Source organism: Columba livia, chromosome 9 (genome assembly GCF_036013475.1).
Source record: "Columba livia isolate bColLiv1 breed racing homer chromosome 9, bColLiv1.pat.W.v2, whole genome shotgun sequence".
In the NCBI taxonomy this organism is placed as follows: Eukaryota; Metazoa; Chordata; class Aves; order Columbiformes; family Columbidae; genus Columba; species Columba livia.
Genome location: NC_088610.1, coordinates 12,953,898 through 12,980,872, shown reverse-complemented (window position 1 = coordinate 12,980,872; position 26,975 = coordinate 12,953,898). Strand labels below are relative to the sequence as shown.

The following is a 26,975-nucleotide window of genomic DNA, read 5'->3' as shown; positions in this document are numbered from 1 at the left end:
CTTGAGTTGCTTTCCCACTGAAAAAGACATTTTATTCTCACTTCACATTTTCACATGAAAATGTCAGGTAAAAAAAAAAATAATAAAATAAATATTTTTGTTTTTATTGTTATCTACTGTCAGATTTCCTTTAGGCTCTCCTTTTCCTCACCCTGAGCTCTCCAGGTAGGAATTTAATCACCATTTTCAAAACACCAGCATGAAGGTACCATGCCAGCTATGGGTTACCATCTTGTTTTGCTATTTTCCTTTTGTGATGAGTGGAAAAAACTTAATCAAAATGCAAATTGCTTTTGAATTCATTTGAAACTTATTTTACTTGGTTGTTCCAAACTTTTTTTGTGGGGAAGTGTATTGTTTCTACCAAAAACCTGTAAGCAAGGATTTTTCACCAGGCGTGTCTTGTTATGGGAATTTTATCAGCTCTCCAGATGGCAAAGTTTTGTCAAACAAAATGGTCAGGTAAAAAAAAGCAGAGGTGGGAGTGACTCTTTTGCTCAAGGAGATCTCATATTTACAACTTTGAAGATCTTTCTGGCTTTGAAGGAGACCTCACAGGTTTCTTCTTTCTAATTCTCAGCCTGTGACCTTGCTTGTCAAGAGGTGTTGGACATTTGGAGCTGTTTGGCCTCTAAAACTTAAGGAAAATTAATTTGCCTGCAGCCAGGAGAAAGGAGATTACAGCTCCTCCTTTAGGTACTTGTGAAATCATCGTGTTACTCCTCTGAGTATTTGCTCAAAGCCCTTGAAAATACATTCTTCCATGAGTAGCTGAGCTGACAGCTTGTGCTTTGCCTGGTCCCCTTGGTTTCCTGTCCTGCTCTGCCAGCTCTCCATCCTCAGGTCTCCATGGGTCCCTGGTGCTCCCACCTTGTCCCCAGGTGCCATCAGGCCAGGCTGGGCCTGTGTGGTCCAGCACATGCCCATCCCTGCTCAGCACAAGGGCCTGGGGTTGCTTTAGTAGCGGTTTGTTCAATGATTAGCAGGGAAGTGCGGGGGATATTCTGTTTGTGTTGGCATCTGCTGTTCCATGGAAAAAAAAATAAATAAAAAGGTTTAATTGTGCGGGTGGCGGATGGAGGTGATAAGTGCTGACTTCAAAGACGGCTCTGGCTCTGGTGGTGTTGAGTTACTCCTGCATGGTCCACTTCATTGTACAGCTGTTTAATTACAACGGTGTGATGATGTTGGAAATGTGCCCGTTGGGTCCTCTGGCCTCTGGATAACAACCCCAGCGGCTCTTTAACATGGTGATTGTGAGGGGCCTGAGTAAAAGCCTGGTTCTGCTGGGAATTTTGGGTTGTTTGGAACCAAAACATGGCTGGGACCTGACCACGTAGCCAGATTGTGCCCCAGCTTTGGGCAGAGCAGATAGATGTATAGCCTTCTACGTTTAGTGGTTTACACCAGTCTCTGAGTAGACCTTGGAGTAGCAGGACTATTCATCATTTGCTTAAACAGCACACTTAAGCATGATAAGTGATTTCTTGACAGAAATATCAAGTATCGCTGAGGCCATGGAGAACTCTTTTACTAGCAAGAACCTTTAAAGTCCCAGATCCTCTTAATCCATCCCACCTCTCCTGTCTGTGCCCATTGTTGGTGGATCTTGGTGGTCCCTATACCTCCAAAACCTTGCCCAGATGTTGCAGTGATGGAGCACAGCCCACCCGGGGGCACACACACGTCCCCGCCTGGGGCAACAACCCCACATCTCTGACAATGTCCAGGCTGCACGTGCCTATCCTCGTGTTGTCTTGGGTCTGACTGGCCCTGGAGTGGATGTGGAGGAACCCGAGCAGGTCCCAAGGACCGATGCTGCTCATTGCATCTAAAGCTGTTGAGCATCCTGCAGGAGGGTGCTGGAACATTGCTAAACCACAACCATAACTCACTTTCCCCGATGCTTCTCCTTCTGCCTCCCCAGTCCTGCCTCCGTGAGCAGCAAAGCATGCGGCATCCTCTCCTTCATGACAACACTACTGAGGATTTGCTCTCCACGTCTCCACTTAAAGTCTGCAAATGGATATTAAAAAACCTCTGAGAAAAACTGTAAGTAATTTCTAATGATCCCTTCCAGGACATTTTAAAAATGTAAAACGCCTCTGCTCTGTCTCTAGTTAACCAAGGTCCTTTGGAGCCAGGAGACTACTGAATATTTTAAAGACAATGTTATTTTGTAGAAGCTCATAGCTAATGAATTCCCAATTCATATTTCACAGTAGGTGAAGAAGAAAAATCCATTTTCATCACAGCTGTAATGTATTTTCCAGTCACTTGTGGAACAGATTGTGCTCAGACCTGCAGCTTTAACCACTGACACGGCTGAGACAGGGATGGAAGTGCTGGAGGCTGTGCTATAGATGTTCTCCTTCCTCCAGCACAGTGTGGCGTGTCCAGACTGCTGCAAGTTTTGTCTTTCTTGTGGGTTTTTATAGCTCATTTCACTCCAAAAGGTTTGAGTGCTCACTGTATGTTCCCCTGGGGATGCACAGTGTTGGGGCAGGGCTGCACACAGGGGATCACGGCAGAGCTCCCGCACAGCACCAGGCACAGTTTGCTGCTGAAAAAGAGGGTGTTCATCTCTGCCCCATGGCTTTGCATTGTGCTCCCTGGCTGGAAGAAGAGATACGAAGTGCAGACACATCAGTGCTTCTCTTACAGTGTTAAAAAAAAATAGCTAGAGTTTGGCTACCAGGGTCTATCTTCCACTCCAAGCTCTAATTGAATTCAAAGTGTGCATCTCAGGGGCTGCCAGAGGCTCCATTTTCATATTGCTTTGCTGGGTGCTCACCCCATTCCTCCCAGTTCTGCTTTTACTAAGTGCCTGCAAAATAAATTACAGCAAATATTCCCTCATCAGGGCAGCGCTTCTTAATCACTATGCATTTTTGTTTGTAGATGTTAATGCACCTAAATTGTGCTAGCCAGAGACCTTGAGGTGAGTCAGAGGTACAACAGTCATTAGGAAATTTCATCTGCTGGATGATCAACCAACTTTCGTTCATCCTGGTCCCTCGGATTTAGGATCAAAGGAGAGTGGAATAACCAACACTTTCAGTGGTGAGTACACAGGTGAGCGAAACAGATTTAATGTGTTCTGGCTTTAGCGATGAAACCTGTGTGTGGCCATTTACAGAGTGCTGCCTTATCCAGGGAATATGTGGGTGTCACATCATAGACCTCTCCATGTCACACTTTACCTTCCTGTGACAGGGCCCAGCTGGGCTTGGGAAGTCCATTCAAGGAAAGGATTAACCAAGTTAAGTTCATGATGTTAATTTAAATATCCCTACTGTAAACAAAAGCTGGTGTTTATCTGTTTCCCAGCACAAAGTCAATGGGGTTTCTTGGTGCATCTTGGAAGCTCCATGCATGGAGCTGGATGTGATGGCGTTTGCTGGACACGGCTCCATGTTGGATACAAGACCCTGTCCCCAGGTATTTCTGCAAAAGCAAACGCATGTTGCCTTCCAGGCTGGTGGCCGCCAGGGTCAGGGGGGCTTGTTGCCACCTCAGCTTTGTGTTGGTCCCATACGTGGGGCTGCAGCGGTGACCAGATGGCAGGGACACAAGAACTGCCCATCAGCAGATGACGAAACATCTTTCGGCATCATGCTCGCTTTTAGGCAGCAGCTGGCAGAGAATGGCACATTGGCAAGTGGTCTGTGTTGGCCAAGTGGCAAATGGAACTGGTGTGACCTGCTTGTGGCTGCGTGGCTTTTCCAAGGCTCTACCAAATATGACAACAAAATTCCTGTGCATTATTCTGGCTGGATATTTGAGGATAGTGGGCTGCCAGGATGCAGCTGGGGTCAGGCCAGCCTGTCCAGATCACAGTTCTTCCCTTGACACCTCTTTGTCCCCAGGAGCTATCTTGAGAAGACTCCTGTGTCTTCTGAGTGCTTAATTTTTTAGGAAAAATATTAATTTCCACTCATATACATATAAGATAAACTATCCAGGGAAAAAGACATGGGAGGAAACTTCCGCTACTTTTCTAAACATTTCACCAAAAACCAAGAGTTTCCAAGGAATGTTTTGATTTTGGTTGATCAACCAAGAAATAGTCTGCCAACAATTCCCCCCAGCTCTTGGTCCTGGAGATCCACCATTTACTCCTAGGCTGTGTTCATGTGCTTTTTCCCATAAATGCAATACTTTGGGGCAGGTGATTCAGCGAGTTGGATCATCACATCAGCTTATTCTCAGGAAGCATTTTGCTTGGATCTGGACTACAAGTTTCCATCCTCACGTGGGATCTAGTGTTACCATATCTCATCTTTTCCAAATGGTTCTGTTTTTTAAAGGTTTGGCATAAAGACAGTCTGGGCTGTCCGTTAATTGACCAACATCCTGTGATATGAATGTTAACTTGCATCCTCGCTCTGCTTCTCACTTGCCTGTTGTTTTCATTCAGTTGTTATTTTTGCTTCTGCAATGTATCCAAATGTGGTCTCATTAATAGTAGGGTCTTGAAGCACTTTAGTTTCAATATTTTGGCTTCAGAGTATTGTAAATAATACCTATACAGTGAAGTCAATGTACTTCCTTAGAAACATGAGCAAAGGAGGAATCTGAAAATACAAGTGGATGTGCACGTGCATGCCAACATGCTAATTCTTGAAGTTAGTTGAGAAAAATACCCAGGGAAATGTAAAATTGGTTATGAATAATGCACACAGTTGAAAAAGTACATTGTGCATGTCTGGAATATTGTGCACCAGCTGGGAAAGTAGCTCTTTTCCGTAATTCTGTATTCACCTTAGAATGTTGAATTATTAAACTCAAATTTCAAATTATTTGCAAGGTAATGTTTCAGAACCTGAGATAATCCTGTTGTGTGCAACCCAGTGGGACACCTGCCTTGTGAGCTACATGAACCCTCTCCCCAGTGTCTTTATGAGTATTCAGTGGTTACTTAGGTCAGGGCAGGTCAGCACAGCCTCGCAAGCTTTCCTTGCATGCCCAGGTGCCTCAGTTTTAATGCAAGCACTCGCTGCAAGCATCAGTTCAGAGTTTTCCCCAGGCACTGCGCATGGACATTTGCATGGTGTACATCACACCACTCCTCACTGCGTGACCTGGATTTTAACTTTGTTGTAAAAATCTAGAGTGATCCGTCATGAGTGATGCTTAAAACGTGGCCAGGCAGCTGGCACGGTGGTGCTGCACTGGTGTCCCAGCCGAGGACCTTGTCCCTCTGCTCTGACTCTATGGCATGTGGTCAGGTCAGGTGGATCTGAGCACGAAAGTTCATGTCACCATGGTGCTTTAAGTAGATACCCTCCAATAAGAGATGAGCCCTATTATTATAGTTTATTTTTAGGCTATCTATAGTTTAAATGAGAAAAGGTTTCAAAATTGTAATCAAATTCTGAATATCTGCATCGACTGATCCGTTTTTGAATGTATTGTCCATTGCTTGAGTTGCAACTACAGGTGAACACCCTGCGGGAAACCCAGGCATCTTTCTGTCCTCATTGGCACGATATTGTCACACGTGTGTGCTTTGCAGCTGACACTTAGGATCTGAAAAGGAGAGAACTTTTCATTTAGGTCGATTGAGCCCTGTTTTTTCAGTACTGGTCTGCTCCATCCACTGGTTACCTGAGAATTAACAGTTTAATTGTAATTGCTCTTCACCACTGCAGGGAGTTTTCTGGCACATGTGCTGTTATTACAAGTGATATTTCATTTCTGGACAAACCTCTGTTCTCTGTGGTTTCATTTTGTTGGGCTGATTTCGTACCATTCCTGCACATTTCAATCCCACCCTGTGCTTTCGGTAGAGCTGATGGCAAAACATGAGAGCAACTGCACTTGGCTGGACCAGTATCTCCTCTCCAACAGTGTCCCAGCATGACCCAAGTTGATATTTTGGTGCAGCTGAGTGGCAATTTGAATGAGAACAAGGTGTCCTGGATCTCAGTCGCTGGCAGGGCCAAGCCTGGACCTTCAGCCTGTGGCTGCTGCTGCCTGTCCATGCTGGAGCCCAGCGATTTGGGTCATCTCCTGCCTGCAGTGGGGGGTCCTGGGCAGGATACAGCTGCAGCTATTTGGGACAAAATGTGATCTTCCCTCTTGATTTTCCCCCCTGTGCAGCAGAGATGGAGTTTGCTGCTGCATTGTACATTTTGGAAGCAAGCTCTCCTGTTATCACACCCTGACACGAGCAATGGATCAGATAAATTGTCACACCCTGGGACGTTTTATGAAAAATGAGCAGAGCGTTGCTTAACCTTTACCTCCAAGTCCAGATAAACACTCGTACAGTGACTTTCAAGTTAAAAGAAGAACCGCAGAGCTGTCCCAAATAGCAGGGTAAATAACGAATTAACAGTCTCTGTTGCCTCGTATGGATTGCCCACCGTAACTCTCCAAGTGCATTGCTTTGATATTATTCTCTCATGCATTTCAGCAACTATCTCTTGCTTCACAGGTTGGTTGTGACCATTTCACCACCAGGTTCCTTGGTTTATTGTCTGGGCCAGAGTCACACTGCCCAGCACAGGCAACCAGCCCTGCTGTCCCTGGCTTGCAGCAGCAAGTCATCTTCCTCCAAACCAGCACATCTTCAAGCACCTCAAACCTTGGTGGCTCCAGGAGCTGTCTGCTAAGAAGAAGAGCAATGAGCAAACTTGTAGGGATTTTAACTGCACCCGTGTTTTCATCTGTCCAAGTTCATCCATCCCTTGGGCACTGATCCTAGCTTATGATCAGCATTTATGTTGGAAACACTGCTCTTATCTCTTCCCCCAGGGGCACAGGAATGGTGCTGCTGCTGCAGCTGCCCTGGAGGACTCATTTTTTGAGCTGATATCTTTGAGGTCCATTTGCAAAACTACCTGTGGGTGTGTATGTTGGCACAGGAATGTCATTTGTTTTAAAGGGAATTAGGCATCCCAGCTGCTTCTGGGGCTCAGGGAAGTGCAGGATAGCACATATAACCATAAATATTATAATCATGATCCTTTTTACTTTGCTGTGTGCAACATGAGACACCCAAAGGAATTAAGGCAATGACAGTGGCAACTTCTCCGCTATCAAGCAGAGCTTTCCCCAGAGCCCAGCCTGGAGGTTTTTGTGCACAGCAGCAAAATGCTGTTTCTGCACCAGGTCCCAGCAATCCTGCCCTGTGCCCCCTTCCCAGGGCACCCCCGCTAATGGTATTGCTTTGTAAGGGGCTGCAGAGAATCCCCCCCAAAATATACTGGAAACAAATATGTTATTTTTTCCCAGTTTATGATTTTGTGGGCTTTATTGATTTTATTTTTTTTTTTTTGATCACTGATGTTAGAAACAGGCTCCTGCTTTTTCCTGAGCAGAAAAGTTGCAGCTTTATATCACAAACTCTGCAGATAATTCTGCACCTGTAAAAACATTGGTTGCTTTGTGCCTCTTTATTGTGTTTGGGGAGAGGAAAAGAGCCCTCCTGAGCTTTCCAGGGTGAGTTTGAAGGTCAGAAGTCAGTGAGAAAAAGCAGATTTCCTTTCCCCACTAAACTCTAAGTGCCATAAAGCGTGTCCCAGACCCAAGGTGCGATGCTCAGGACTGCCACCAAATATGCAGTTATACTTCTGTGGCTGCAGCGTGTAATTACAGAGATATGTTGATGATGTTTGGAGCTGTGTGGTGGCTCAGTGCTCATTGCAAGCTCAGATTCAGAGCAGTGCTGTCAGCACCTGCTGCAGTTGTCTCTGTCCTCTGAAAGGGATTATATGTATAATTATATTATTGTATATGTGTATATTATATTTACATATAACATTCATATACATATATAATTTATAAATTATCTATATATTTTATGTATTATATATGTCATTATTATATCACTATTACACATAATAACTATATTTAAAATGCATATGGGTTTGATATTGCTGTGACATGGTCATGTTCATGCTCTGTGCACAACCCTGGGCTCTACACATGCACTTGGGCTTGGATTGATCCTGTACAAAAACTAATTAATTGTTAATTAGAATATTAAAGCATTTTTCTCTTAATTGCTCGTTTAAATCCAGCTTGGATGGACAACAGTGCAGAATCCTTCCCAGCTGGTGGCTCTATGGTACTTTGTGAGTTTATTAGTCCCCAGAGCAAAGGGATTCAGGTGCAAAAAGCTGCTAAAGGCAGTTTCCAGGCTTGGAGGAGCTGGTGGCAGCTTTTTGCACCTGAATCCCTTTGACCTCTGTGAGGGCTTTATAGGATACTGTTTGAAGAGAGTTTAGGGTATGTTTGAGCTGCTTGGCCCGGTTATTCCTGAGCTGCTCCTCCCACCTACGGTTTGAGCTCTGCAACAGCATTGCGCTCCAGCAGCAGCCTCAGCAAGAATTAGGGCTCAAATTGCAGCTGCTGCACCAAGCCAAGCCTCAAAGCGGCTTTCTGCCAGCATCCTGCCAAAAAACATTCCATGGGAATTTAAGTACCCCTGTGTCCACAGGACAGCTGGGCAGCGATCTGTGCCCCCCGATTACCCTGCCAGGAATAAACTCTCACCCTGCTAATGGCAATCACAGCCGCTTGCCCATGGGATGGGGATCGTGCCAGGACACATCACCTGACGCAGCTATTAAAGTCCATGGGATGAAAGCTCTACTTCCAATATCAAACATATCCATATAAAATAAAACATATTTTATTGCCCTAGTTGGGAAGGATGGGCTATGAATATTTAATAGCGATAATAAGGAGGCAGAAGACATCTCTAAAGGCAATGGATGCCCAACTTGCTGCCTCATAAGAATTCTCCGTTTCGTTTTTGTCTTTGAAGAGAAACAATTTTTCCTTATTTTTGTCTGTATTCGGTGTAATCAGATCACTCTCACCACTGAAGCTTATTTCCTGCTGTTGGGTACGTTGAAGCTGTTATTGAGTATTTATTTTTCCATGGGCCTCTCTGTTTCTAATTATTTCGTGCTGATGTTATGTGAATATTTTGAGTTTGTGCCTCCTTAATACCCGCCACACGCTGGGTCTATTTGTACATTAGTACCCTAACACATTTTTCAGATATTTCCTGCTATTATTTACCTCTTTATTTCTGATCTTACTACATTCAAGTGGATGATAAAGCTATTTTCTGATGTGGATATAGGCCAGAAGGGCAAGTGGACAGAAAGCTGACAAGACACACGAGGGCATTTGGAAGCGACTTTCACCAGTGGTGGTTAGGGTAGGTGAAATCCTGTTTTGCTTTGTGGTATTTTGGTGGTGGTTGTTTGTTTGTCTGGGGTTGTTTTGGTGGGTTTTTTTTGTTTGGTTTGGGTTTTTCTTTCTTTTTTTGTTGCTTGTGGTTTGCTTTGTTTTCTTTCTTTAATGGAAGTCATTGAAAATTTTGCTGCAGTAGAGGTGACAGAAACTGATGATGCACAAATATAATATCTTTGCATGCTTATACACAAATAGCTTCAGCGGTGCTGCTCTGGCAACAGCCACATCATAGCTCTTGTGCTTATAAATCTCTGTTACTTTTTTTTATTTGCTAGGCATTGAAATTTTGCATGTGTGGGAGGTCTCTCACAAACTGATTTTATTTGGAAGAGTGCAGTGAAAACACTTTTTATGAAATGAAGGGGAGAAACGATTACTGTAAAATTTAAAAGGGGTTATTTATATATACATATAAATACATAATTTTGGCTATATTAAAGCCTTTTAAGAATTATGATGCCATTACTTTCCTGAGTCCTGATCTCACAGGTGCTGGCCCTGGCCACAGCGATGCTCCCGGAGCACTCGCTCCTCCTGCATTTTGTGCTCATCCCTTCTGGAAATCCAAAAGTGCCCTGAGCATCATCCGAGACCAGAGCACGTTACTGAGGAGTGACAGGGACCTGAACTCAGCAGCAGCCCCTGTCACCTGTTAAGTTTTCACATGGTGGGTGCATTATTTTTCTAGCAACTTCATAATCTGTTTGGCGCAGGAGGAGAGCCCATCCCGCCCTTGAGCTGAGCTTTTCGGGGCTATTCTCCAGCATTAAATATGGAAAATTCTGACAGTCAGTCCTGGCCATTTTCAAGCTGTTTGGGATATTTTAACTTTCAAAACAAAGATGAATTAAACTGGTTACTTTACAGCAGATTCTAGCTGGGAAAAAACAAATCGTCATGCCAGGTCCATGATGAAGGTACCTGGCAGCTCCTGGCGCAGCAGAGCTGCCATCGCGGAGAGCGAGACCCTGCCGACTATCAGAGAAATGGTGACCTGTGGCTTTTGAAAAAGCTCACTTCGATCCTAATCTGGGTAAGTTGTATTAATTACCTTAAGTGAACAATAACAGGTTTGTTTCCTGCCTGCCACCTGCATTACACCTGGCCTCTTCAGCTATGAAATACATGAAATTATGAATCACAATTTTTCTGAAGCTTTGTCTGAGGTCAACTTATTGTCTGTGTACTCCAGCTAACTTTTTCTCCACAAAACAATCAAAAAATGTACTGTGGACACTCAATTTAAATTAAACCCCTCCTATTTGTGGTTTCTTAACACACTCTGATTGATTCCACTGACCCGATAAAGCCCACATGCTCTGAAGAGCAGAGCTGGAGGGGCGGCTCTGAGTACAGACCGCAGAGCTTGGGCAGCAATGCAGGGATAAAGCAAAAAATGTCTGGCTGCTAGCTAAAGAGGAAGAAAAATTTTCCTCGATTTATTAAGCACTCTAGAGCTGCACTTATTATTGTTATCAGAAACGTGGAATTTTATTTTTTAAAATGTTTTCGAGCATCAGTTAAAGGAATTCTTAGGCTCCATCCTCGCTGCAGTGAAGCTCAGTAACACAGCTCACAGGATCACTTCGGCAGTTCCCCCCCAAATACACCTGTGTAATAACTTGCTTTCCTTGAAATGCCAGGCCTTGTTTTCCAATCTTTTGACTAACGACCATTTTTATCTGCCAGGCTCTACAACCACACACTGTAACAGGAACGATAACCAGGCAGCGTGATCCCATTAGCTCCGGTTGTGTTTGTGCTTGTTCCACTTAATCAGAGCAGTTTTGTTGTGTCAGTCCAGTGTAATGGATGTGTTATCACATAAAAAAAAGCAACTCTGAAACAACAGGTGAGGATGGATTTTTGAAATACAAGTGTTAGTCATACCCTGCTTTGCTTAACTTACTCTAGCAAAGAAAACAGAGCAGAGGTTTTCAAATAGTTGCAGCTTTACTGTGAGAAACAATTTGCTTGTCCAACACAGTATTAACTACCAGCACTGCAGCTACTTTTAAAAAGCATTAACAATCTTTTGGATTTCCAGAAAAGGAAGGACATTGCCACCTTCAATTGTTGCTTAAACACTGTCTGTTTTTTCTTGAACAGAAGTTCCGAGGCAGCACTCTGGTGTTATCCAGTGGCAGGACTTCAGGTGTTTTAAGTTCTTTCCACAGAGGTGCATGAGGCACAACATAAACGAGCTAGGAAATACTCCACAGCCTTGCAGCCCGTCACAGACCCTGCTCCCTCCCCTTCACAAGCTCAGAAACATCAAAATTCAACAAACCAACACGGCAGAGGTCACACAAGTAGCTGCTGTTCCACTGCTGCTTCCTCCCATCGCCCTTGGCCACAACTTCAGGAACAGCTGCTGAAGCAAATTGAAAAATTACAAATGAGACCCCAGGGCTTCTGACAATTCGTCTCCTCTTCTCTACTTTTCATCTAAATTCAGGTACCACAAGCACTTGTCACGTGACTGTTAATACATTGCTTTGTGCTTCGGCAACTCTCTAAACAATCTGTCTCAAAGGTTTGCTAGCAAAAACAATGCTGAAATAATAACAAAATCATGTAATTAAACAATTTAGTAGGCATGCTTCAGCCAGAGCCAATGCGATCAAGCACAAAGTTCAATATCAGAGCCTACACCCAGCCCTGTTCTACAATATTAAACAAATACGGCATTACTAACCCCGGAGTTCACCACTGCACAGGAACCTGGGAGCAAGTGTTGTAATTAATCCTGTGCAGAGTACTCTACGGGCTTGACAGAACATGGTACTGAAATGCAACAGTTACTGCGACTGCAGCCTCACAAATGTCACTTTTTCTTGGTGAAAATTGATCTAATTTATCTTGCTAGTACATGAACAAAATAACTCGTTTACAGGATCTGGAGTGTTTGTGTTTCAATGAAGAACCTGCTTCTTGTACTAAAGAAATAATCCCAGAAATCAAATTAAAGAATCATAAAATACACCATCATCACAAAAGTAGAAACATCTGTATGGATTTAATGGGGTTCAGTCACTGTCACCATTAAAGCACATCTCGCTGCTCCCTTTGTTTCCACCAGGTGCGGGCAATGAAATTCATCTCTACTTCCTTTCTTGTCCATCTAATATGAACCTGGCTAATGAATCTCTGCTCATTATACTCCAGTTTGACTTGTGGTTATACACAGGAATACTATAACCAGTTAATGATTTAGATACATCACACAAAAATAAAATCTTTATTAAAATTTGTAAAGATGTTTTTAATTAATTTTTATTAAATATTATAGAGTTAGCTCCTCATAAATTATTTGTGAAAATAAATTGTTTAAAAAATACTGATGTAACTGTCTTACATACGTCTTGGGCGAAGCTCTTTTCTACTTGGACTTTCACTGATGCCATGTGGAACAGCCCCAGTTTCTAGCAATGGAAGGAAAACTGCAAATCAAATGATTCCCTGTGCTGGCCTTTAATTAGAATTTAAGAAAAAGGATGGACAACTAACGACGCTCTGTCAAACAGGGTACAAAATCTTTATTCACCAATAAGTTAAGTGTTCTTATAAATAGATGTTCTAGTCTTTTGTACGCTGTATTGAGTTTGAAGTGAAGCTTTAGTTATTCCTCAGACTCTGATCCTTCTTCATCTTGACTAATCTGGAAGTAGCGCAGTTCATACGTCTCCTTGTCAGACGCGACAACGCGAAGCCAGTCACGCAGATTGTTCTTCTTGAGGTACTTCTTTGTGAGGTATTTTAGGTACCTTAAAAGCAGTAATTATACATTAGAACCGTCTCATTTAACAACTCATACTGCCTGCTGTCTGCACTCTGCCCAAGACAGGTCTAGCAGGGCAACACTGCACACTAAGTATATCCAGAAATAAAAAAAATCATATATAACAGATAATAAAAGTATATTTTCGTTCCAGATACTTAAGAATTTATTATTTGATGCTTTTTGACAACATAGCACAACACCAGAAACTCAAAAGCATTGAGAAGTGGTTGTAAACCTTGGCCTAACACAACAGATATCGATGCATCTGGATCTGTGAAATGAAGGTGGGGCTGCAGGGAAGGAACCACTCCTCTAACCAGCGCACCCACCTGCTGCATGACCCAACCAACACACCACGCAGTTTAAGGCTCCACTTAAGGCGTTCTTCCACAATGTGTACTGCGTATGCATGCATTTTAATACAACCTATTAAGTAATAAAACAGTCACCCATGTCACAAATTCAGCATGACTTTTAAAAGCATCTCTTTCCTCAATAATATATTTCCAACAACCTATATAAAGCAGCTCTGTATTACTATGCTTACACTAGAGGGAGCACTAATTTGTAATCAAGTCTTCTGTTTTAAGAAGCAGTTTTTAAAAAAATCTAGAAGTAGAGATTTGCTTGAATTACATTTTATTAAAGCTATGAGGGTTAGCACTAACACCTTCTTTGTACACACCGTAACTGCATCATGTTCAACATGACCATTCAAAATCCACTACCACAAATACAACAGAAGGAAACTTGTGCCAACCTTTTAGAAAATTGCTTCTCCGATGTCACCGTGATCTTGTTTTTCAGACGTTCAATGTGAACGGTGTTGCCCAAATTCCCAGTTTTTCCATTGACCTTAACCTTCTCCTTTAGAAACTGTTCCTGTTTCAACATTAAAGAAATAGAACACTAGGGAAGGGCACCCTAGGTATGAACTAGGGAAGGGACCCTAGCCACAGAGCAACATTAAAAATCACCATTCACTTATGTCCTCATAGTAAGTATTGACAATGCAGTAAGATTTTACAGTGTGAAATTGAAAAAAATAGCCCTCGTGTTAAAACAGGATTAAATAGATTAAATATAAGCCAGTTTATTAATGGACAGGTATGAACCATCTTGCCTGTAAAAGACATCATCTAAAGAAACTTTCAAGAAGTGCCGGTAATTTCAAGTACAACTGTTGATTTTACTAGTTCAAAATGTAACACTTCAGCTTCAGTTATCGTACTGCATTAAGGCAGTTATTATATTATGCACCGTAAGTATGAGCAAAACCACGACTTACAAAATTCCCAGAATCAAAAATTCCATCTTCCACAGGATGGGTCAAGTCAAGGCAAAACTTCCAGGTAGACTTCTTAGATTTCCTGTCCTTTTGCTAAAACACCGAAAAAAGCCCCAACGTTAACAACCCACACCCGAAAAGCTCGTATTAGAGGCTGCCCCCTCTGACGAGCGCCGGCCCGGGCCGACACCGCCTGGAGAGCGGGGCCCGCTGCAGTCAGCCCGGGCCCGGCCGGCCGCCAGCCTGGTCACGGGAGGCGGGAAGGCCGCCAGCCGCCCGGCAGCCCGTCGCCCCGCGGCACTCACCGGCGCCATGCTCCCGCCGCCGCGCTCGCTGAAAGGAAGTAGCGTTGGGCACGCCGCGCTTTTATACCCTGCCATGACGTCACCACGCAGGCGCGCGGGGCGCGGCAGCGCAAGGCACGCTGGGAGGCCCCGCGCGCTCTCCGCCGCACAAACAGGCACCAGACGCGTCCGTAGCATGAATGAGTCACCGTTTTTATTTAACTTTATTTCCCGGTTTTTATTTCTGTCGGACAGGAACGCAAGCGTTTCTCTCGCTCTCGTACAAGTGGCAGGCCGCGCCGCGACGGCGGTGAAGCTTCTGGCTCACGGGAGGGGCCCGTGAGCAGCCCAGGCTGGGCTGGAGCTGATGGATCATCCCCCAGCCCATGAGCAAAACCAGCTCCCCCAGCACTCACACTTCATTATTTCTGGAGCAAAACACACATTTACATCTTCCCCCCTATCGTTTGCATGGCGTTGGAAATACAGCTCCCACAACACGCAGTTTTGAACCATGAGAACCAGCGTTTCCCCGTGCATGCAGTTTACAGGGGTCAGCTTTCGCCACGATCAGTGAAACGACTCGTCGCCGTCCTTCCTCTTTCCCCTGCCGTTTGAAAACGCACCCAACAAGCTACGCTTACAATGTACAGCACAGGAGAACCGAGAAAATGGGTTTTCTGCGACACAGTGCTACACAGCAAATATTTCTTTTTAAGCTCACAAACCAAGTTACTCTCAGGTGCCAAATACCATAGGACCGGACTGCAGATGCTGGAGAGATTTCGAACACGCTCAGTGCGCCATGCTGACCTGCTGAATGCTCCACCACCCTCCCACCACACCTCCAGGGTCTATGCCTTCATTAATGACATACTCAAAATATCCTTAACAAGGTCGTTTTTTTTCCTGAAGTTTAGTTCTACTGTAACAAACTACATTCTAAATTACTCAACCAAAAAAAAAAAACAAAAAACAAACCCAAAAAACAGTGGGATTGATTGAATTTTGAGTTCTGTAAAACTGACCTGCAGTAACCATATGAGTTTGAGCTGTCAACAAATTTGACTTCTTTACAGATTATGTAAAATTACCTGTATTGTGAAATTACAGATTGTGCACCATTGCTGGGTACACTGTGGATTAGAAAAACCTTCAAGAGGCTTGAAAGCAGTTACATTAAAACAATGAAACTCAGCTAACTTCTTAAAAAAAAACCAGCCCTGAGAACATGGCTCAACTAGCAAGAGCCTAGTTGAAAAACCACCATTATAAGCAAAAATTGGAAGGATCTATTGAAATCTTAAAGTATTATTTGCCAACATTTGAGGCAGGAAATTCTGCAGTCTTTCCAATTCCGTAAAGTAAGAAGAGAAACTCAATGAATTGGAGCCATAAAAAAAATGCATTACTTGGAGTGGAAATACTTTTCTTCACTTCCTAGTTTTCACAGCCTCTAAGCAACTGCATCAGTTATTAGAAGGTTATAGTTTTCTGTTTTGCCACAATTTAAGCGTGATGAGAGTACTACAGAACAAGTACATTGGTAAGATTTGTTTTAAAGTAAAGCTATGAAAGGAGGATTTTGCTAAGCATTTGGTTAGGGATCTTAAAGATACGCATCTATATGGACTACTGATCACAAACAGTTTGTTGCAAACAATTCTGACAGTAAACTGAAACATCTTACTTTGGAAAAAAATGCTTCAAATATTCATGTTCTAATTCAGAAGCAACTTTTAGCCTTACTGAAACTTGGAGATTATGCTTTAAAGACTCATGCTTATGTATTTACCTACTATGGGAAATTTCATGCATGATGAGCCAATGCTCTGCACTTCCACAGTGTTCGAAGTGCTTCACAAAAGACAACTAAGTATATAAGAGCAAAACTAATAATGAAGTACTTAATAATTTAAATCTTGCAGAACTGAAGGTTGCAATAGAAGGACATCCCTACATCCCAAGGAGGGCTCTTCCAACAAGCTGGAGACCATAAAGCCTCTCTCTTTAGATTGCTGTAGTACCTGAAAAACTCCAGTCAGACCAGGACCCCACTTGTAGGAACAGGGCAAAAAACAGCTCTTGTCCCAGAGAGCTTCCAGTCTAAACAGATGCTTAGACTGTGGGCCAGTGGCATCAAATACTTGTCTTCCAACAAGGTTTTAGAGGACAGACAGGCACCTGGAAGTAGACTGAAGCACTACCAGAACAAGGACAAATCCAAGTCTTGTAGTTTTCAAGCATATTATAAGTATTTTAATGTGGTGACAGCATTAGAACTTGCATTAGTTTGACATAGCAACCTATGACTTCCCATCTGATGTCACACAGCTCATCTTGCTGCCAAGACCATCACCAGTGGTTTCACAGACACCTCCAAAGCAAACAAAGCCTGTCTGTTAGGTACCAGTTTGATGGAGAGGCAGAAAGGAGCATAGTGCAGAGTAGCCTGAGCTACTCAACATGCACTTCAGAAGTATTCTTAACACATTTCAATCTCTTGCATCTACAGCTTTTTTTAAAATGTATTTTACCATTTCAGTCAAGGTGCTCTTTATAGAGTTCACCTGCAACGTGTACTGTGCTCAACAAGAGCATGTGGCAGTATCCTCCTTCTGCCAGGTGTCCCAGGTAACTGTGCTTTATTACCAGAGTATGTTTATTGCTGTCTTTATTCTCACTGTACTGCTCTCCCCATCATGAGAAGCCTATGGAAAATGCATGTTTTTGCCATCTATGTTAGACCTCCAAGATTTGCTAAGCCCTGCCACAATATGTATGAGGACAGTTCAGGACAGTTGCCATTAGCCCTTTGGGGATTAGAGAGTACATACTATTAAGCTGAAAACATTTCAAGCAGTTAACAGCAGCACGAAGCCTGAATCTTGCTGCCAATAGCATGTGAACTGTGTGTGCTGTCCAGGGCAGCATGCCATGTGTTTACTAGTTGTCCTCTGTTAGCCAACAGCCACTGAAGCTTAAGGAAAGTTCGTGAAACAATTTATTGACTGTGAAAAGATGTTTGAGCCACAGGCTAGGGAAGTTTCCCACTCATGAAGAGTCACCAAGTCTTAGAATTCAAGTTGAACATCTTAAACAGGAGTAGGCTAGTTATCCTTCCATGACTAGTTCTGTGAAGCCTTGTGTTTGCCTGTTAAGCTACTAACTAGTTAGAGGCATGCATGCGTGTTTCAATGACTCGGAACTCCCTTGGATAGGAGCTATCTTTCATATTTACCTAGCAATTTATTAACTTTTATAGTTAAGCTATGGTTGTTCAGTATTGTCTGTCAAGTCTATATTTTGAAAATACAATAGTTTTATTTTTTTAAAAAAGAATCGCATGCATTTAGTTTAGGCTCAATGCTACAGTTTGTCCCACTTTTTGAAAAACATGTGGTCCCTGTGCTACAAAAATATGGTCTGAACCTGAAGATTAAAACCTAAAGCTGGAAGCACTGCAACAGATTCCCATGGAGTTTGTCACCCTTTTATAGTTTAAGATAATAAAGGAAAGCAATTGAACTGCATTTTTCTATTTTATTTTTCAAGTCTGACAAAGGCCTCGAGTGAAAGTCTATAGCTTTAACATCCATTCTCACCTTTGTGTCCCCTTGGCCTCACTATTATCTACCCAAAATTCCAACTGCCTGCCTAAACCACAGATAGGCTTTGACACCATTTTATAATTACAATAAGCCAACGAGTTGGCAAAGAAGAATACAGAGGTAATACAGTTAAGTTGCACATGGCCACTGGGGCTTGGTCAAGCCAGCTGGCGTTTTTGATCACTTGAGTTTCTTGGTCTAAAAGTTGCGATTGGCACCTACAGTTCTGCAAGAGTCCCAATCCACAAAATACTTAAGCTTAAAAAAAAAAAAAAAGCTACTTTTATTGTCAGTTCTACCTAAACATGTCAAGAAAAATACTATTTGTGCTCCAGGTCACTTTATAATCCTAGATACCTACCAGCTTATCTAAAAGCCCCTGAATACTGTATTTTGTCTGTTCATACAGACAAACACTGTTTTGCTCAAGCAAATAAAAATATATCCACTAGTAACACCTGATTGGTTTCTTAGATCCATAGTTGAAACCCACAGGAATGTTAAAATAGTTACGATTAAGGAATTAAAATCTCAGTGATTTTGAAAACTGCCAGTTAGCCTGCAACACTAATCCAGAATCCAGCACTGCTTTTTAACAATTCAAAAAAGAAATGAGGTTGCTTGTGAAGGCCAGAGCTTTGGTGACAATAAGAACCAAATTTATAGATCTGTGGTTTGTCCAGACCTGAGCACTTGCCCGAGCCTGGCGATCCTCTTTATTTGCAAGGCTTTATGGCTACAGCACATTCTTCATTCATTGCACTTATGACGGATATCTGAAAGAAAAAGACAGGTAGGTGAGCTCCAACCCATGCCAGAGGAAGCGCTCTGAGAAGTTACAGACATTCACATTTTAATAGCTATCCCCTCTGTCTCTAGAAGAAAAAGAGGAAGCCAAAGCTGGCAAAATCCAGTCATTATAAGACTTTCCCACCAATTTGCTCTTCTGCTGGCAGCTTGAGGTTCAGAGGAAGACAAACAAGCTCCTGCAATAGAGCCAAAGTAGCAAATGGTGTGGCCGGTGTAGCCTACTGTCTGCAGAGCTCCTTGCAGACAGGTTTGCTAACACAGCAATTACTCGAGCTATGTTGGAAAGCTCTACATTTGGTCCTGCTTAACAAAGCCTGGAGGACTTTGCGGACAGCACTGACAGAATTTATCTAGACATTTGAGGAACACCTATATCACCTCACTGTCAACTGAGCTGGGCTTCTGCACCCTATTGAGTGCTCCAAGCCAAACATCCTGCATCTCAAAGGACCAGTTCCCATATTTCTAACCCACTCTTCATGTAAAGATACAAATGATCAATATCAAAAGATTACTTCTTCATTGTATAATTAAATAGAATTAAGCATAACTCTTCTCATTAGCCCTTTACACTTACCTGCACATCTTCATTGGCATTGAATTTCCCTTCTATTTCTTTGCCGAGATCCCCTTCTGGTAACTTTAGATCCTCACGAACTTCACCGCTTTCTGTCAGCAGGGAGAGATAGCCATCCTGAATCCCTATCAGCTGTGAAGAGAAGTTTTAACATCAGTGGTCAGTCAAATAGGCAGAAGCTGAAGATAAGCAAGAGGTACAGTGAACTCTACCTGTTACATTAATTCTTTAGTACTGTGTTTTGTAACAGTTAAGAACTTAATTTTTAACAACAGTTGAGAGGACAGAGTTAGAGGCAACTGTAGCAAAAGCCAGTCTGTTATCTGGATCACCAGAACCCTGCTAGTTACTTCTTACTATGTGGGGCACTGCAAAACCCATCCTTGTGTGTCAAAAGATGTGCTCCTTCCAGGTCACTGGTTCAGCTTTTTACACCTGTGAATTCGAAACAGTAGCTAGAAAGGCGGTCACTTAACAGCTTTTGTGAAGCGTACAAAGTACATAACGGTGAACCGTACACTTCTGTATCTTCATTTGTACAAAGAGAAACCATCATTTATATTGAAGGCTAATGAACAAATTAGGGAACATCCACCAAGTCCTGGACCACTTTTGTAGAACTGTTTTCAGCCCAACTGAAAGCCTGAGGTAAGGGGAACAGCTCTTTTGACAGAGCAGTTTAGACAACCTGGAACACGTAACAGTGAACCCAAAAGGCAGCCCTAAAAACTCTGATAAACAGCAAGTATTTCAGTAGCAACAAGGACCCAAGGACATGAGAGGAGGATCACCAAGATAACATTAAGAATCTCTTGAAAGGTCTGAGCCCTAAGACACGCTAGTCACACTTTATTTAAACAGTACCAGCAGTCCTGAAGAGTTGCTAACACTCTGAACTTTGGCTTTCTCAAGCAACTGCAGCTTTCTGACTGATGTGGATGTATCAGCTCCTGATCAGAACGACTCCCACAACAATGGGAAGATAGCCAACTCACTATCCGTGTCACAGAAGGCATTACCAAAGTTTGCCAAGTTCCCTTCATACCTATATGTCAGAGCAGAGCACAGGAGCACCAAAATTATTTGAGATCAACTAAAGCCAGCTTCCAGACAAGGAGCAGAAAGTGCTGTAGCAAGTCAGAACTGGCATCAGGTGCAGCTTAAAGCTGTCTTGTTGATTTGTCTATACTATGTAAGGGTGAAATTTTAAATGATGATATACCCTTAGATTCAAATTTACTTGAAGTGAAATCTTGATTGTCCTTTAACTAATAATAACTTGCAGCAGGGATACCCTCTCTCCAGATTCTAAAATATGCCAATACCACAAAGAATAAAGAAGTGACCTTACAATACAAGACAGAAAAAATGCTGTTCTGAATTATGTCTATTACCTGTCATTTCTAAAGATTACTACTGTAATGTGAGACCATTAGTACAGCAAGGAGCTCTCCATCAGTGAGCTCTGACAGTTTTAACAACTCAGTCAATGCTACAAGTTCAGCAATGTCATGTCCAGGCAGGCAAGTTTAATTAATAAAGTATGGTTGTCAGAATGAAGAGGCAAGTTTTGGGATGAAGAGTTTACATGTGGTATTAGGAGCAGAAAGCCTCTCAATGTGTGGGAGGACACAGTGACTGTTAACTCACCTGATAATCATTCCTCTTGATATTTGGAACATCCATGTTATGAGTTGATGGGCAAATATCTTCGTATTTTTTGCCAGTGAAGATATCGATACCAACCAAGTGGACCTACAGGAAAGTAAAAATAACAGTCGTTACTGTTGGTCCTAGAGAAGCAAGGTGCCATTGCCATCAGTGCTGAAGGTTCCATCCAGTTTTCTAAGAGATCACAAGTAATTCCAGATTCTGCCTAGATGCTTTGCTTGCGGTACAAAAGCAGCCCAAGCACTGAGAGAAGGCCTCTCACACCCTTTTACAGGACACTACAGAAACACGACACCAGAAGAAAGATCAGTCACTGTTATCTTCGGTAGCTGCCTGTAGTTTTACAACAAACTAAAACTCAGAGAGTGCAGCTGTTAAGAGAACGCTCAAAGTTCTAGCTTTTCTGAGAAACAGAGCAGTATCGGTGACGATGTGAAGGTTAAGAAAAAATAAGAGGTGGTCATGCACAGAGATTAAATAACTCCCACCTCCCTTCATGTTAGCAGCAGCTGCCCACTGCAGCCAGCACTTTTATTACCAGTTCTTGGGTCCTTCCACAACTGTTTCAGTACTTAAGAACACTGAATCAGTCTAATAACACAAAACATAAAAAACAAACAAGACCTCCTCCCCCCCCAACCAAAAACCATACACAAACACACACAAATAACCCACCAAAAACAAGGAAACAAAACACAGAAGTCGAAGGAGCAAGGAAAAAAATCAGCTAGGGCTTGGTATACTCTAGGTGTGATAAATTATCATACAAGGTTGTGAAAACTTACAACTGTAATTAGTCCATGGATGTAACAGATCTGTTGCTAAACTCAATTATACCCACCAAAAAGCGTTGCTGAATGAATAAATGGGGAGTCTAGCCTTGGTCCAAGCTCTGGACAGCTGCACAAACCAACTGCTCAGGCAGCAGGACTGCAGCCCCAGACAGCAGCTAAGAATGTCCCTGCTGGGACGCAGGAGGGGGAAGGTACTCCTTGCTCAATGCTGAAAAAAGGAAAGAACCAGCAAGGCCAAGCCAGCCAAACTGGGTCAGCGCAGGCTCACAGAGGTAACGATAGTCCCCTAAGCTCTTCTGGGTTGTGTAGCAGAACATGGGTACTTCTAGTAAGCACTGAATTCGAGTGCTGCAATAGCAAAAGTCTGTTAGCCCGGGCAGACACAAAATTGCTGCGGTGGGTAGCGACAGCACAATCCAACCACGCCCTGGTGATTTCATCAGCCCCCCGCTTCCAGAACTTACTCTACCCCCACTACAAAAACAGTTTTTATCACTATCAGCGTTAAAGCTTTTAAACAAATGGGGAAGGACAAAAAAAAATATAAAAAACCCAAAACATGTCCTCAATCCTTCCTCCTTTCCGTGACTGGCAGCCCTGGAGCTAACTCTGGGCTGGAGAGACACCCGAGACGCTGCCGCGAGAAGAGCACGGGCAGGATTCAGAACGCCGTGCCAAACGAAACGCTGCACCCTTCCCCCCGGCCAGCGGCCCTGCAGAGACAGCGCCGGGCCCGGAGCTGCGACACACCGGGCCCTGCGGAGCCCGCCCGGGGCCGCTCACCTTGGCGTGGCCATGCTTGCCCGTCTTGGAGGTGGACATCTCCACGATCTTGCAGGGGCGGCCCTTGAGCACCACGAAGCCGTTCTTCCGCAGCGCCGAGCACTGCATGGGGTAGGTGGAGGAGGCGCCGGCATCGCCCGTGGTGAAGTCGAGTTCGTCGGCCATGGCGGGGTCGAGATGTGGGGGGAACTAGCGGCGGGTGCTGCACGCAAACGAGAGCGTCGGCCCGGAGCCCCGGCGGCGGGAAGGGCCGCGAAGGGCGACGGGAGGGACCCAACCACCTCCCCGCGGCGAGGGCAGCACGATGGCGGCGCCCCGTGACGGGGAGGCCCAGGCCGGGCCCGCCTCACTCCGCCACACGTGCCCGGCGGGCGGAGAGCCGCCACGTGCCGCGGCCCCCAGCCCCCCCGCCCCCGGCGGCGGCGCCCGCCCCGGCCTCACCCTCCCGTCTCCTCAGCACTGCGGCCCAACCGCCAACCGCCACCCGCGCGCAGCCCCGAGCGGCGCCGCGGCCGCTCTTACCTTGCGAGGCCGGGCGGAAAGGCCGGGCGGGGCGGGGCGGGGGCACGGCGGGACACGGCGCCGCGCACACGCGCCCGACCACTGCGGCGGCCGGCGGGAAGGGGCGGCGGGCGGCAGGGAGCGCGCGAACCGCGCCCCGCCCGGCCCCGCCCTCCCGCTTCCGCCTGTCGCCGTGCTCATTGGCCCGCGCCCCCCCCCCGCCGCTCCCCCCGAGAGGGGGCGGGACCAGCCCTCTCGCTCCCTCCCTCTCCGCCTGACCACGTGCTTCCCGCGTTCGCCCACCGCGCGTGCTCGGCCCGCCTCTCCCGGCGCCTACGGAGGGCGGCTGGGCTCAGCGCGCCCTCGCGCCCGGCGCCATCGCTACCGAGGCAACCCTAGCCCCCGGCCCGGCGCCGGCGCCATCGCTACCGAGGCAACCATGGCACGCCGCCCGGCCATGGCGCGGGGCCGCTCCTTGGCCGCCAGGCGGCGCTGTGCGCCCCCACCGTCCTTCCCGCCGCCATCTTGGAGCCGGGCGTGCGCTGCCCCCAGGGGCGGTCACGTGGCGTCTTTCCGTCTGTAAAACGGGGGGTACAAAGAATCGCAGGATGTCAGGGACCTCGGTGATTATCCAGTCCAAGCCCCTGCCGGAGCAGGAACACCCAGATGAGGGTACACAGGAATGTGTCCAGGCGGGCTTGAATGTCTCCAGAGAAGGAGACTCCACAACCCCCCTGGCAGCCTGTTCCAGTGCTTTTAAACGAGCTGGAAAAGAAACGGGTGTTTCCAAAGCCCAGTGGGATAAGCGGTTGGCTTGGGAGGTGTTCAACTGTCAACACGAAGCTCATTTGTCTGCCTAATGCTTTGCCTTTCAGCATGGTCAGAAATGAGAGTGCTCTGCAGGTGCACAGTAATCGATGACAATGGGCTGAAGCTGCCGGGAAGCCATGGTGAAAGCTGCTTTTCGTTAACGGGCACGAGGCTGAGGTGGCACCGTGCCCCCCGGAGCCTCGGGCACCCCTGTGCTGTGAGATAGTGGACAACAGCCACCTGGCCTGGTAGATCCCCAACTACACAAGGCCGCATGGTTATTTTTGCTAAAAGCGCCATGTGAGATGCCGTAACACCTTCAGCTTTTGGACTGCATTCACCTGCAGACAGTTCCGAGGAGCTGCAGGTAGATGGGGCCCAGCCCTGCACAGAGCTGTGCAGACCGCCTGCTTTAAACACCAGATAAACAGCAAAACGCAGAAACCCGGGGGTGCGTGCGGCAGCGTTGTCAGAGCTGGCCTCTGCCCTCACCGCTGTGTGCTGTCCTGTGCTCTCTGCCCCAGCATCCCGAGGCTGTCATCTCTGTTCTAATGGGGTGGCTGCAGGAGTCTGTTTTAACTTCATGCTTTCAAATGGTTTCAGAGAGATCTTTTCTTTAATTCGTGTTAATCAGCGTGATCTGTTTGCCCGTGGTCCCAGCCGTGGTTACATAGATCCCACCACCAATTGTACAGCGTGTACCCAAGGAGATCCACGCAGCTTTCATTTACACAGGGCCCCTTCGTAACGGTCCAGCCCATCAGGACAGGGGCTCATCCGTGTCACCAGGGTTTTCGGTGGATGCTGTCTCACCCAGCCTACTCTAGAGATACGCATTACTCTCTGCAACTGCCCATTTTTCTCTGTGTCATCTGATAAGCAGAGGCTGGGGCATTCTGTTAAGTGTTCTTACATGTGCAGTGTGTTTGTTTACCTGCAAGTGTGTGACCAGTTGCACTTGCTCTAGGGCTTTTTGTCTTCTAATAAAATACTTTGGCAAACTACCAGCTGTTCTGGGCCCAAACTGGGGCAGCCTGGAGCTAAGCACTGATGATAATTCCTTCTCTCAGGTATCAGGTTATGAATTTGGTTGATTTTGCACAATTATCAGATTCATTTTGGATGACTCATTATATCTTCTGTATTGAACCACATCTTTTTGCTGAAGTGCAGATGTAAATGGTGCTTATTTTTGAGACACAAAACAAATATTCCAAGGCAGCCTTTATTAGAGATTCATTTAAAAAATTGAAAATCAGCTCCATCAGTCATTGCTTGCAGGCATTGTTCTTTTGTCTGGAGCAACATTTATTTTCTGAAGTGTGTTTCTTGATAGTACTAATGTGATTATCTCACTTTTCAATACAACACTAGCAATTTATTTTCAGAGCATATTTGTAAATGCCATGGCCTTTCACTTTTAAATGTATTTATTTTTGTGCCTGTGTGTTTAGAGTGTTGCACAGCTGGATCACACACAGATCTTTTCTTTCGAGCAGACTTGGTGTGTGACCAAGCTTTGCTTCTCCTGTCTAAGTCTTTACATGAATTGCATCACAGAAAAGATTAGGGGTGAGAAAACTTTGGAAGGTTTAAAGTGAGCGAGATGTATCTGTTTTCAGTTATGTTCTGGAGAAATGTTTGATGCCCTAAAACACCTTGGTAAAGCCTAAACTTGACAGTAGGCATTTCAGCCAGCACTGGACTGAACATCACACCTTGTTTCCAGCAAACCCACCAGAAGGAGGAGATGGAGACACCGAAACTAGCCCTGGGTGTAGCCGGGCTTGTGCTGCCTCCTCGCTCCAGCTCCTGGCCTGGTGCATCACCAGCTCCTGTGAGAAATCTCTGTGGAACATCAAGGAGGGCAGCAGCGTCCTGGGACATGCAGGGGTGATGGCCGGGGTGGCCAGAGGACAGGAGAGGAGGATGCTGGAGGACAGCCCTGCCGATTAGTGGAGAGAGGCCCAGCTACAGAGATCTATACCCAGCCTTGCTCTCCTCAACACCGGGTGAGCACCACAGGAAAGTGGCTTATTCAGCAAGACTTGGTTTAGGTCACAAGATTAGAAGCAAGGAGTCATGAGCAAAGCGGTGTAAACAGCCCTGTGCCAACTTGAGCAAGCTTCTACGTTTCAGCTGCTGAGCTGTCTCACCTGGGATCCCTCCAGCGTGTCCTGACTGTTGGGGGTGAGGGTTCACACCGGCTTCTGGGCAGGAGGACAAGCGAGAGGCTGGGGACCGATGACCCCCACTTCCACAGGACAGCGCTGTGCCTTGCAGACCCTCTGAGCTCCTATATACGATCCGTGTAGCAGGAAACAGATTAAAGAACCTCTGTAGTCACCTTGCCGTCGGCACCCAGCTCTCCTCCAGGCTCTGCTTTAATCCTGCCATTCATTTGCTTCCTAGGAAGAGCGAACGCAGTGCTGTGACTCACTTTGCAATTGCATCAGCCTTGAGACTGGGACTCTGGATGGTTCCTACAATTATTAGGGGCTACACACCCTGGGATGCTTAAAAAATACCACAGTGCTGCCTCTGCCTGCTCTGTAGTCACCCTGTTCTCTTCAGTGGTCCAGATAACAGCCCAGCCAGACAAACGTGGTGGCATGAGGTGTGTGCAGAGAGCCCATGCTGTCCGAATTACCCAGGGAATTGCCCTGGGCACACGCGGGGGATCAGAGACAAGCAGTGACAGTGCAGGGACATGAAGCTGGCAGAAACCACCTGTAACTCCCACTTGGAAAAGAGAAAACACATCATAACTCTGGCCGTTCCCTTCTCCTGGGGCTGCAGCAGCACTTGTACAGTGATATCCCACCCTCAATCTGGGGAGCCTT

At 45.3% G+C, this 26,975-nt stretch overlaps 2 protein-coding genes and 1 long non-coding RNA gene across 11 annotated transcripts; 1 reads left to right on the top strand and 2 right to left on the bottom strand.

Moving 5' to 3' along the window:
- Positions 1-1,906: 1,906 nt before the first annotated feature.
- Positions 1,907-12,591, top strand: LOC110365924 (uncharacterized). Of its 8 annotated transcripts, none has more exons than XR_010474670.1 (6): positions 1,907-2,052; positions 2,902-3,075; positions 9,104-9,181; positions 9,709-9,886; positions 10,090-10,252; positions 10,909-12,591. It is a non-coding gene; the product is annotated as an uncharacterized LOC110365924 (long non-coding RNA). The 8 variants fall into 8 exon arrangements; XR_010474671.1 differs by having other exon boundaries at positions 10,087-10,252; XR_010474666.1 differs by having other exon boundaries at positions 2,902-3,063; positions 9,709-10,252.
- Positions 12,592-12,736: 145 nt separating this feature from the next.
- RPL22L1 (ribosomal protein L22 like 1) lies at positions 12,737-14,773 on the bottom strand. The gene is made up of 4 exons (XM_065073870.1): positions 14,597-14,773; positions 14,292-14,384; positions 13,764-13,885; positions 12,737-12,986 (listed from the first exon to the last, which is right to left on the bottom strand). The coding sequence occupies exons 1-4, from the start codon at positions 14,771-14,773 to the stop codon at positions 12,842-12,844; spliced, it is 537 nt and encodes a 178-aa protein (XP_064929942.1). The 3' UTR covers positions 12,737-12,841.
- EIF5A2 (eukaryotic translation initiation factor 5A2) lies at positions 14,768-23,523 on the bottom strand. Of its 2 annotated transcripts, none has more exons than XM_065073872.1 (5): positions 23,344-23,523; positions 22,822-23,023; positions 21,224-21,328; positions 19,574-19,705; positions 14,768-18,962 (listed from the first exon to the last, which is right to left on the bottom strand). In XM_065073872.1, exons 2-5 carry the CDS (start codon positions 22,984-22,986, stop codon positions 18,903-18,905), a joined length of 462 nt encoding a protein of 153 aa, XP_064929944.1. In that variant the 5' UTR covers positions 22,987-23,023; positions 23,344-23,523; the 3' UTR covers positions 14,768-18,902. The 2 variants fall into 2 exon arrangements, with proteins under 2 accessions (XP_064929944.1, XP_064929945.1); XM_065073873.1 differs by having other exon boundaries at positions 23,263-23,441.
- Between the last annotated feature and the right edge of the window lie 3,452 nt (positions 23,524-26,975).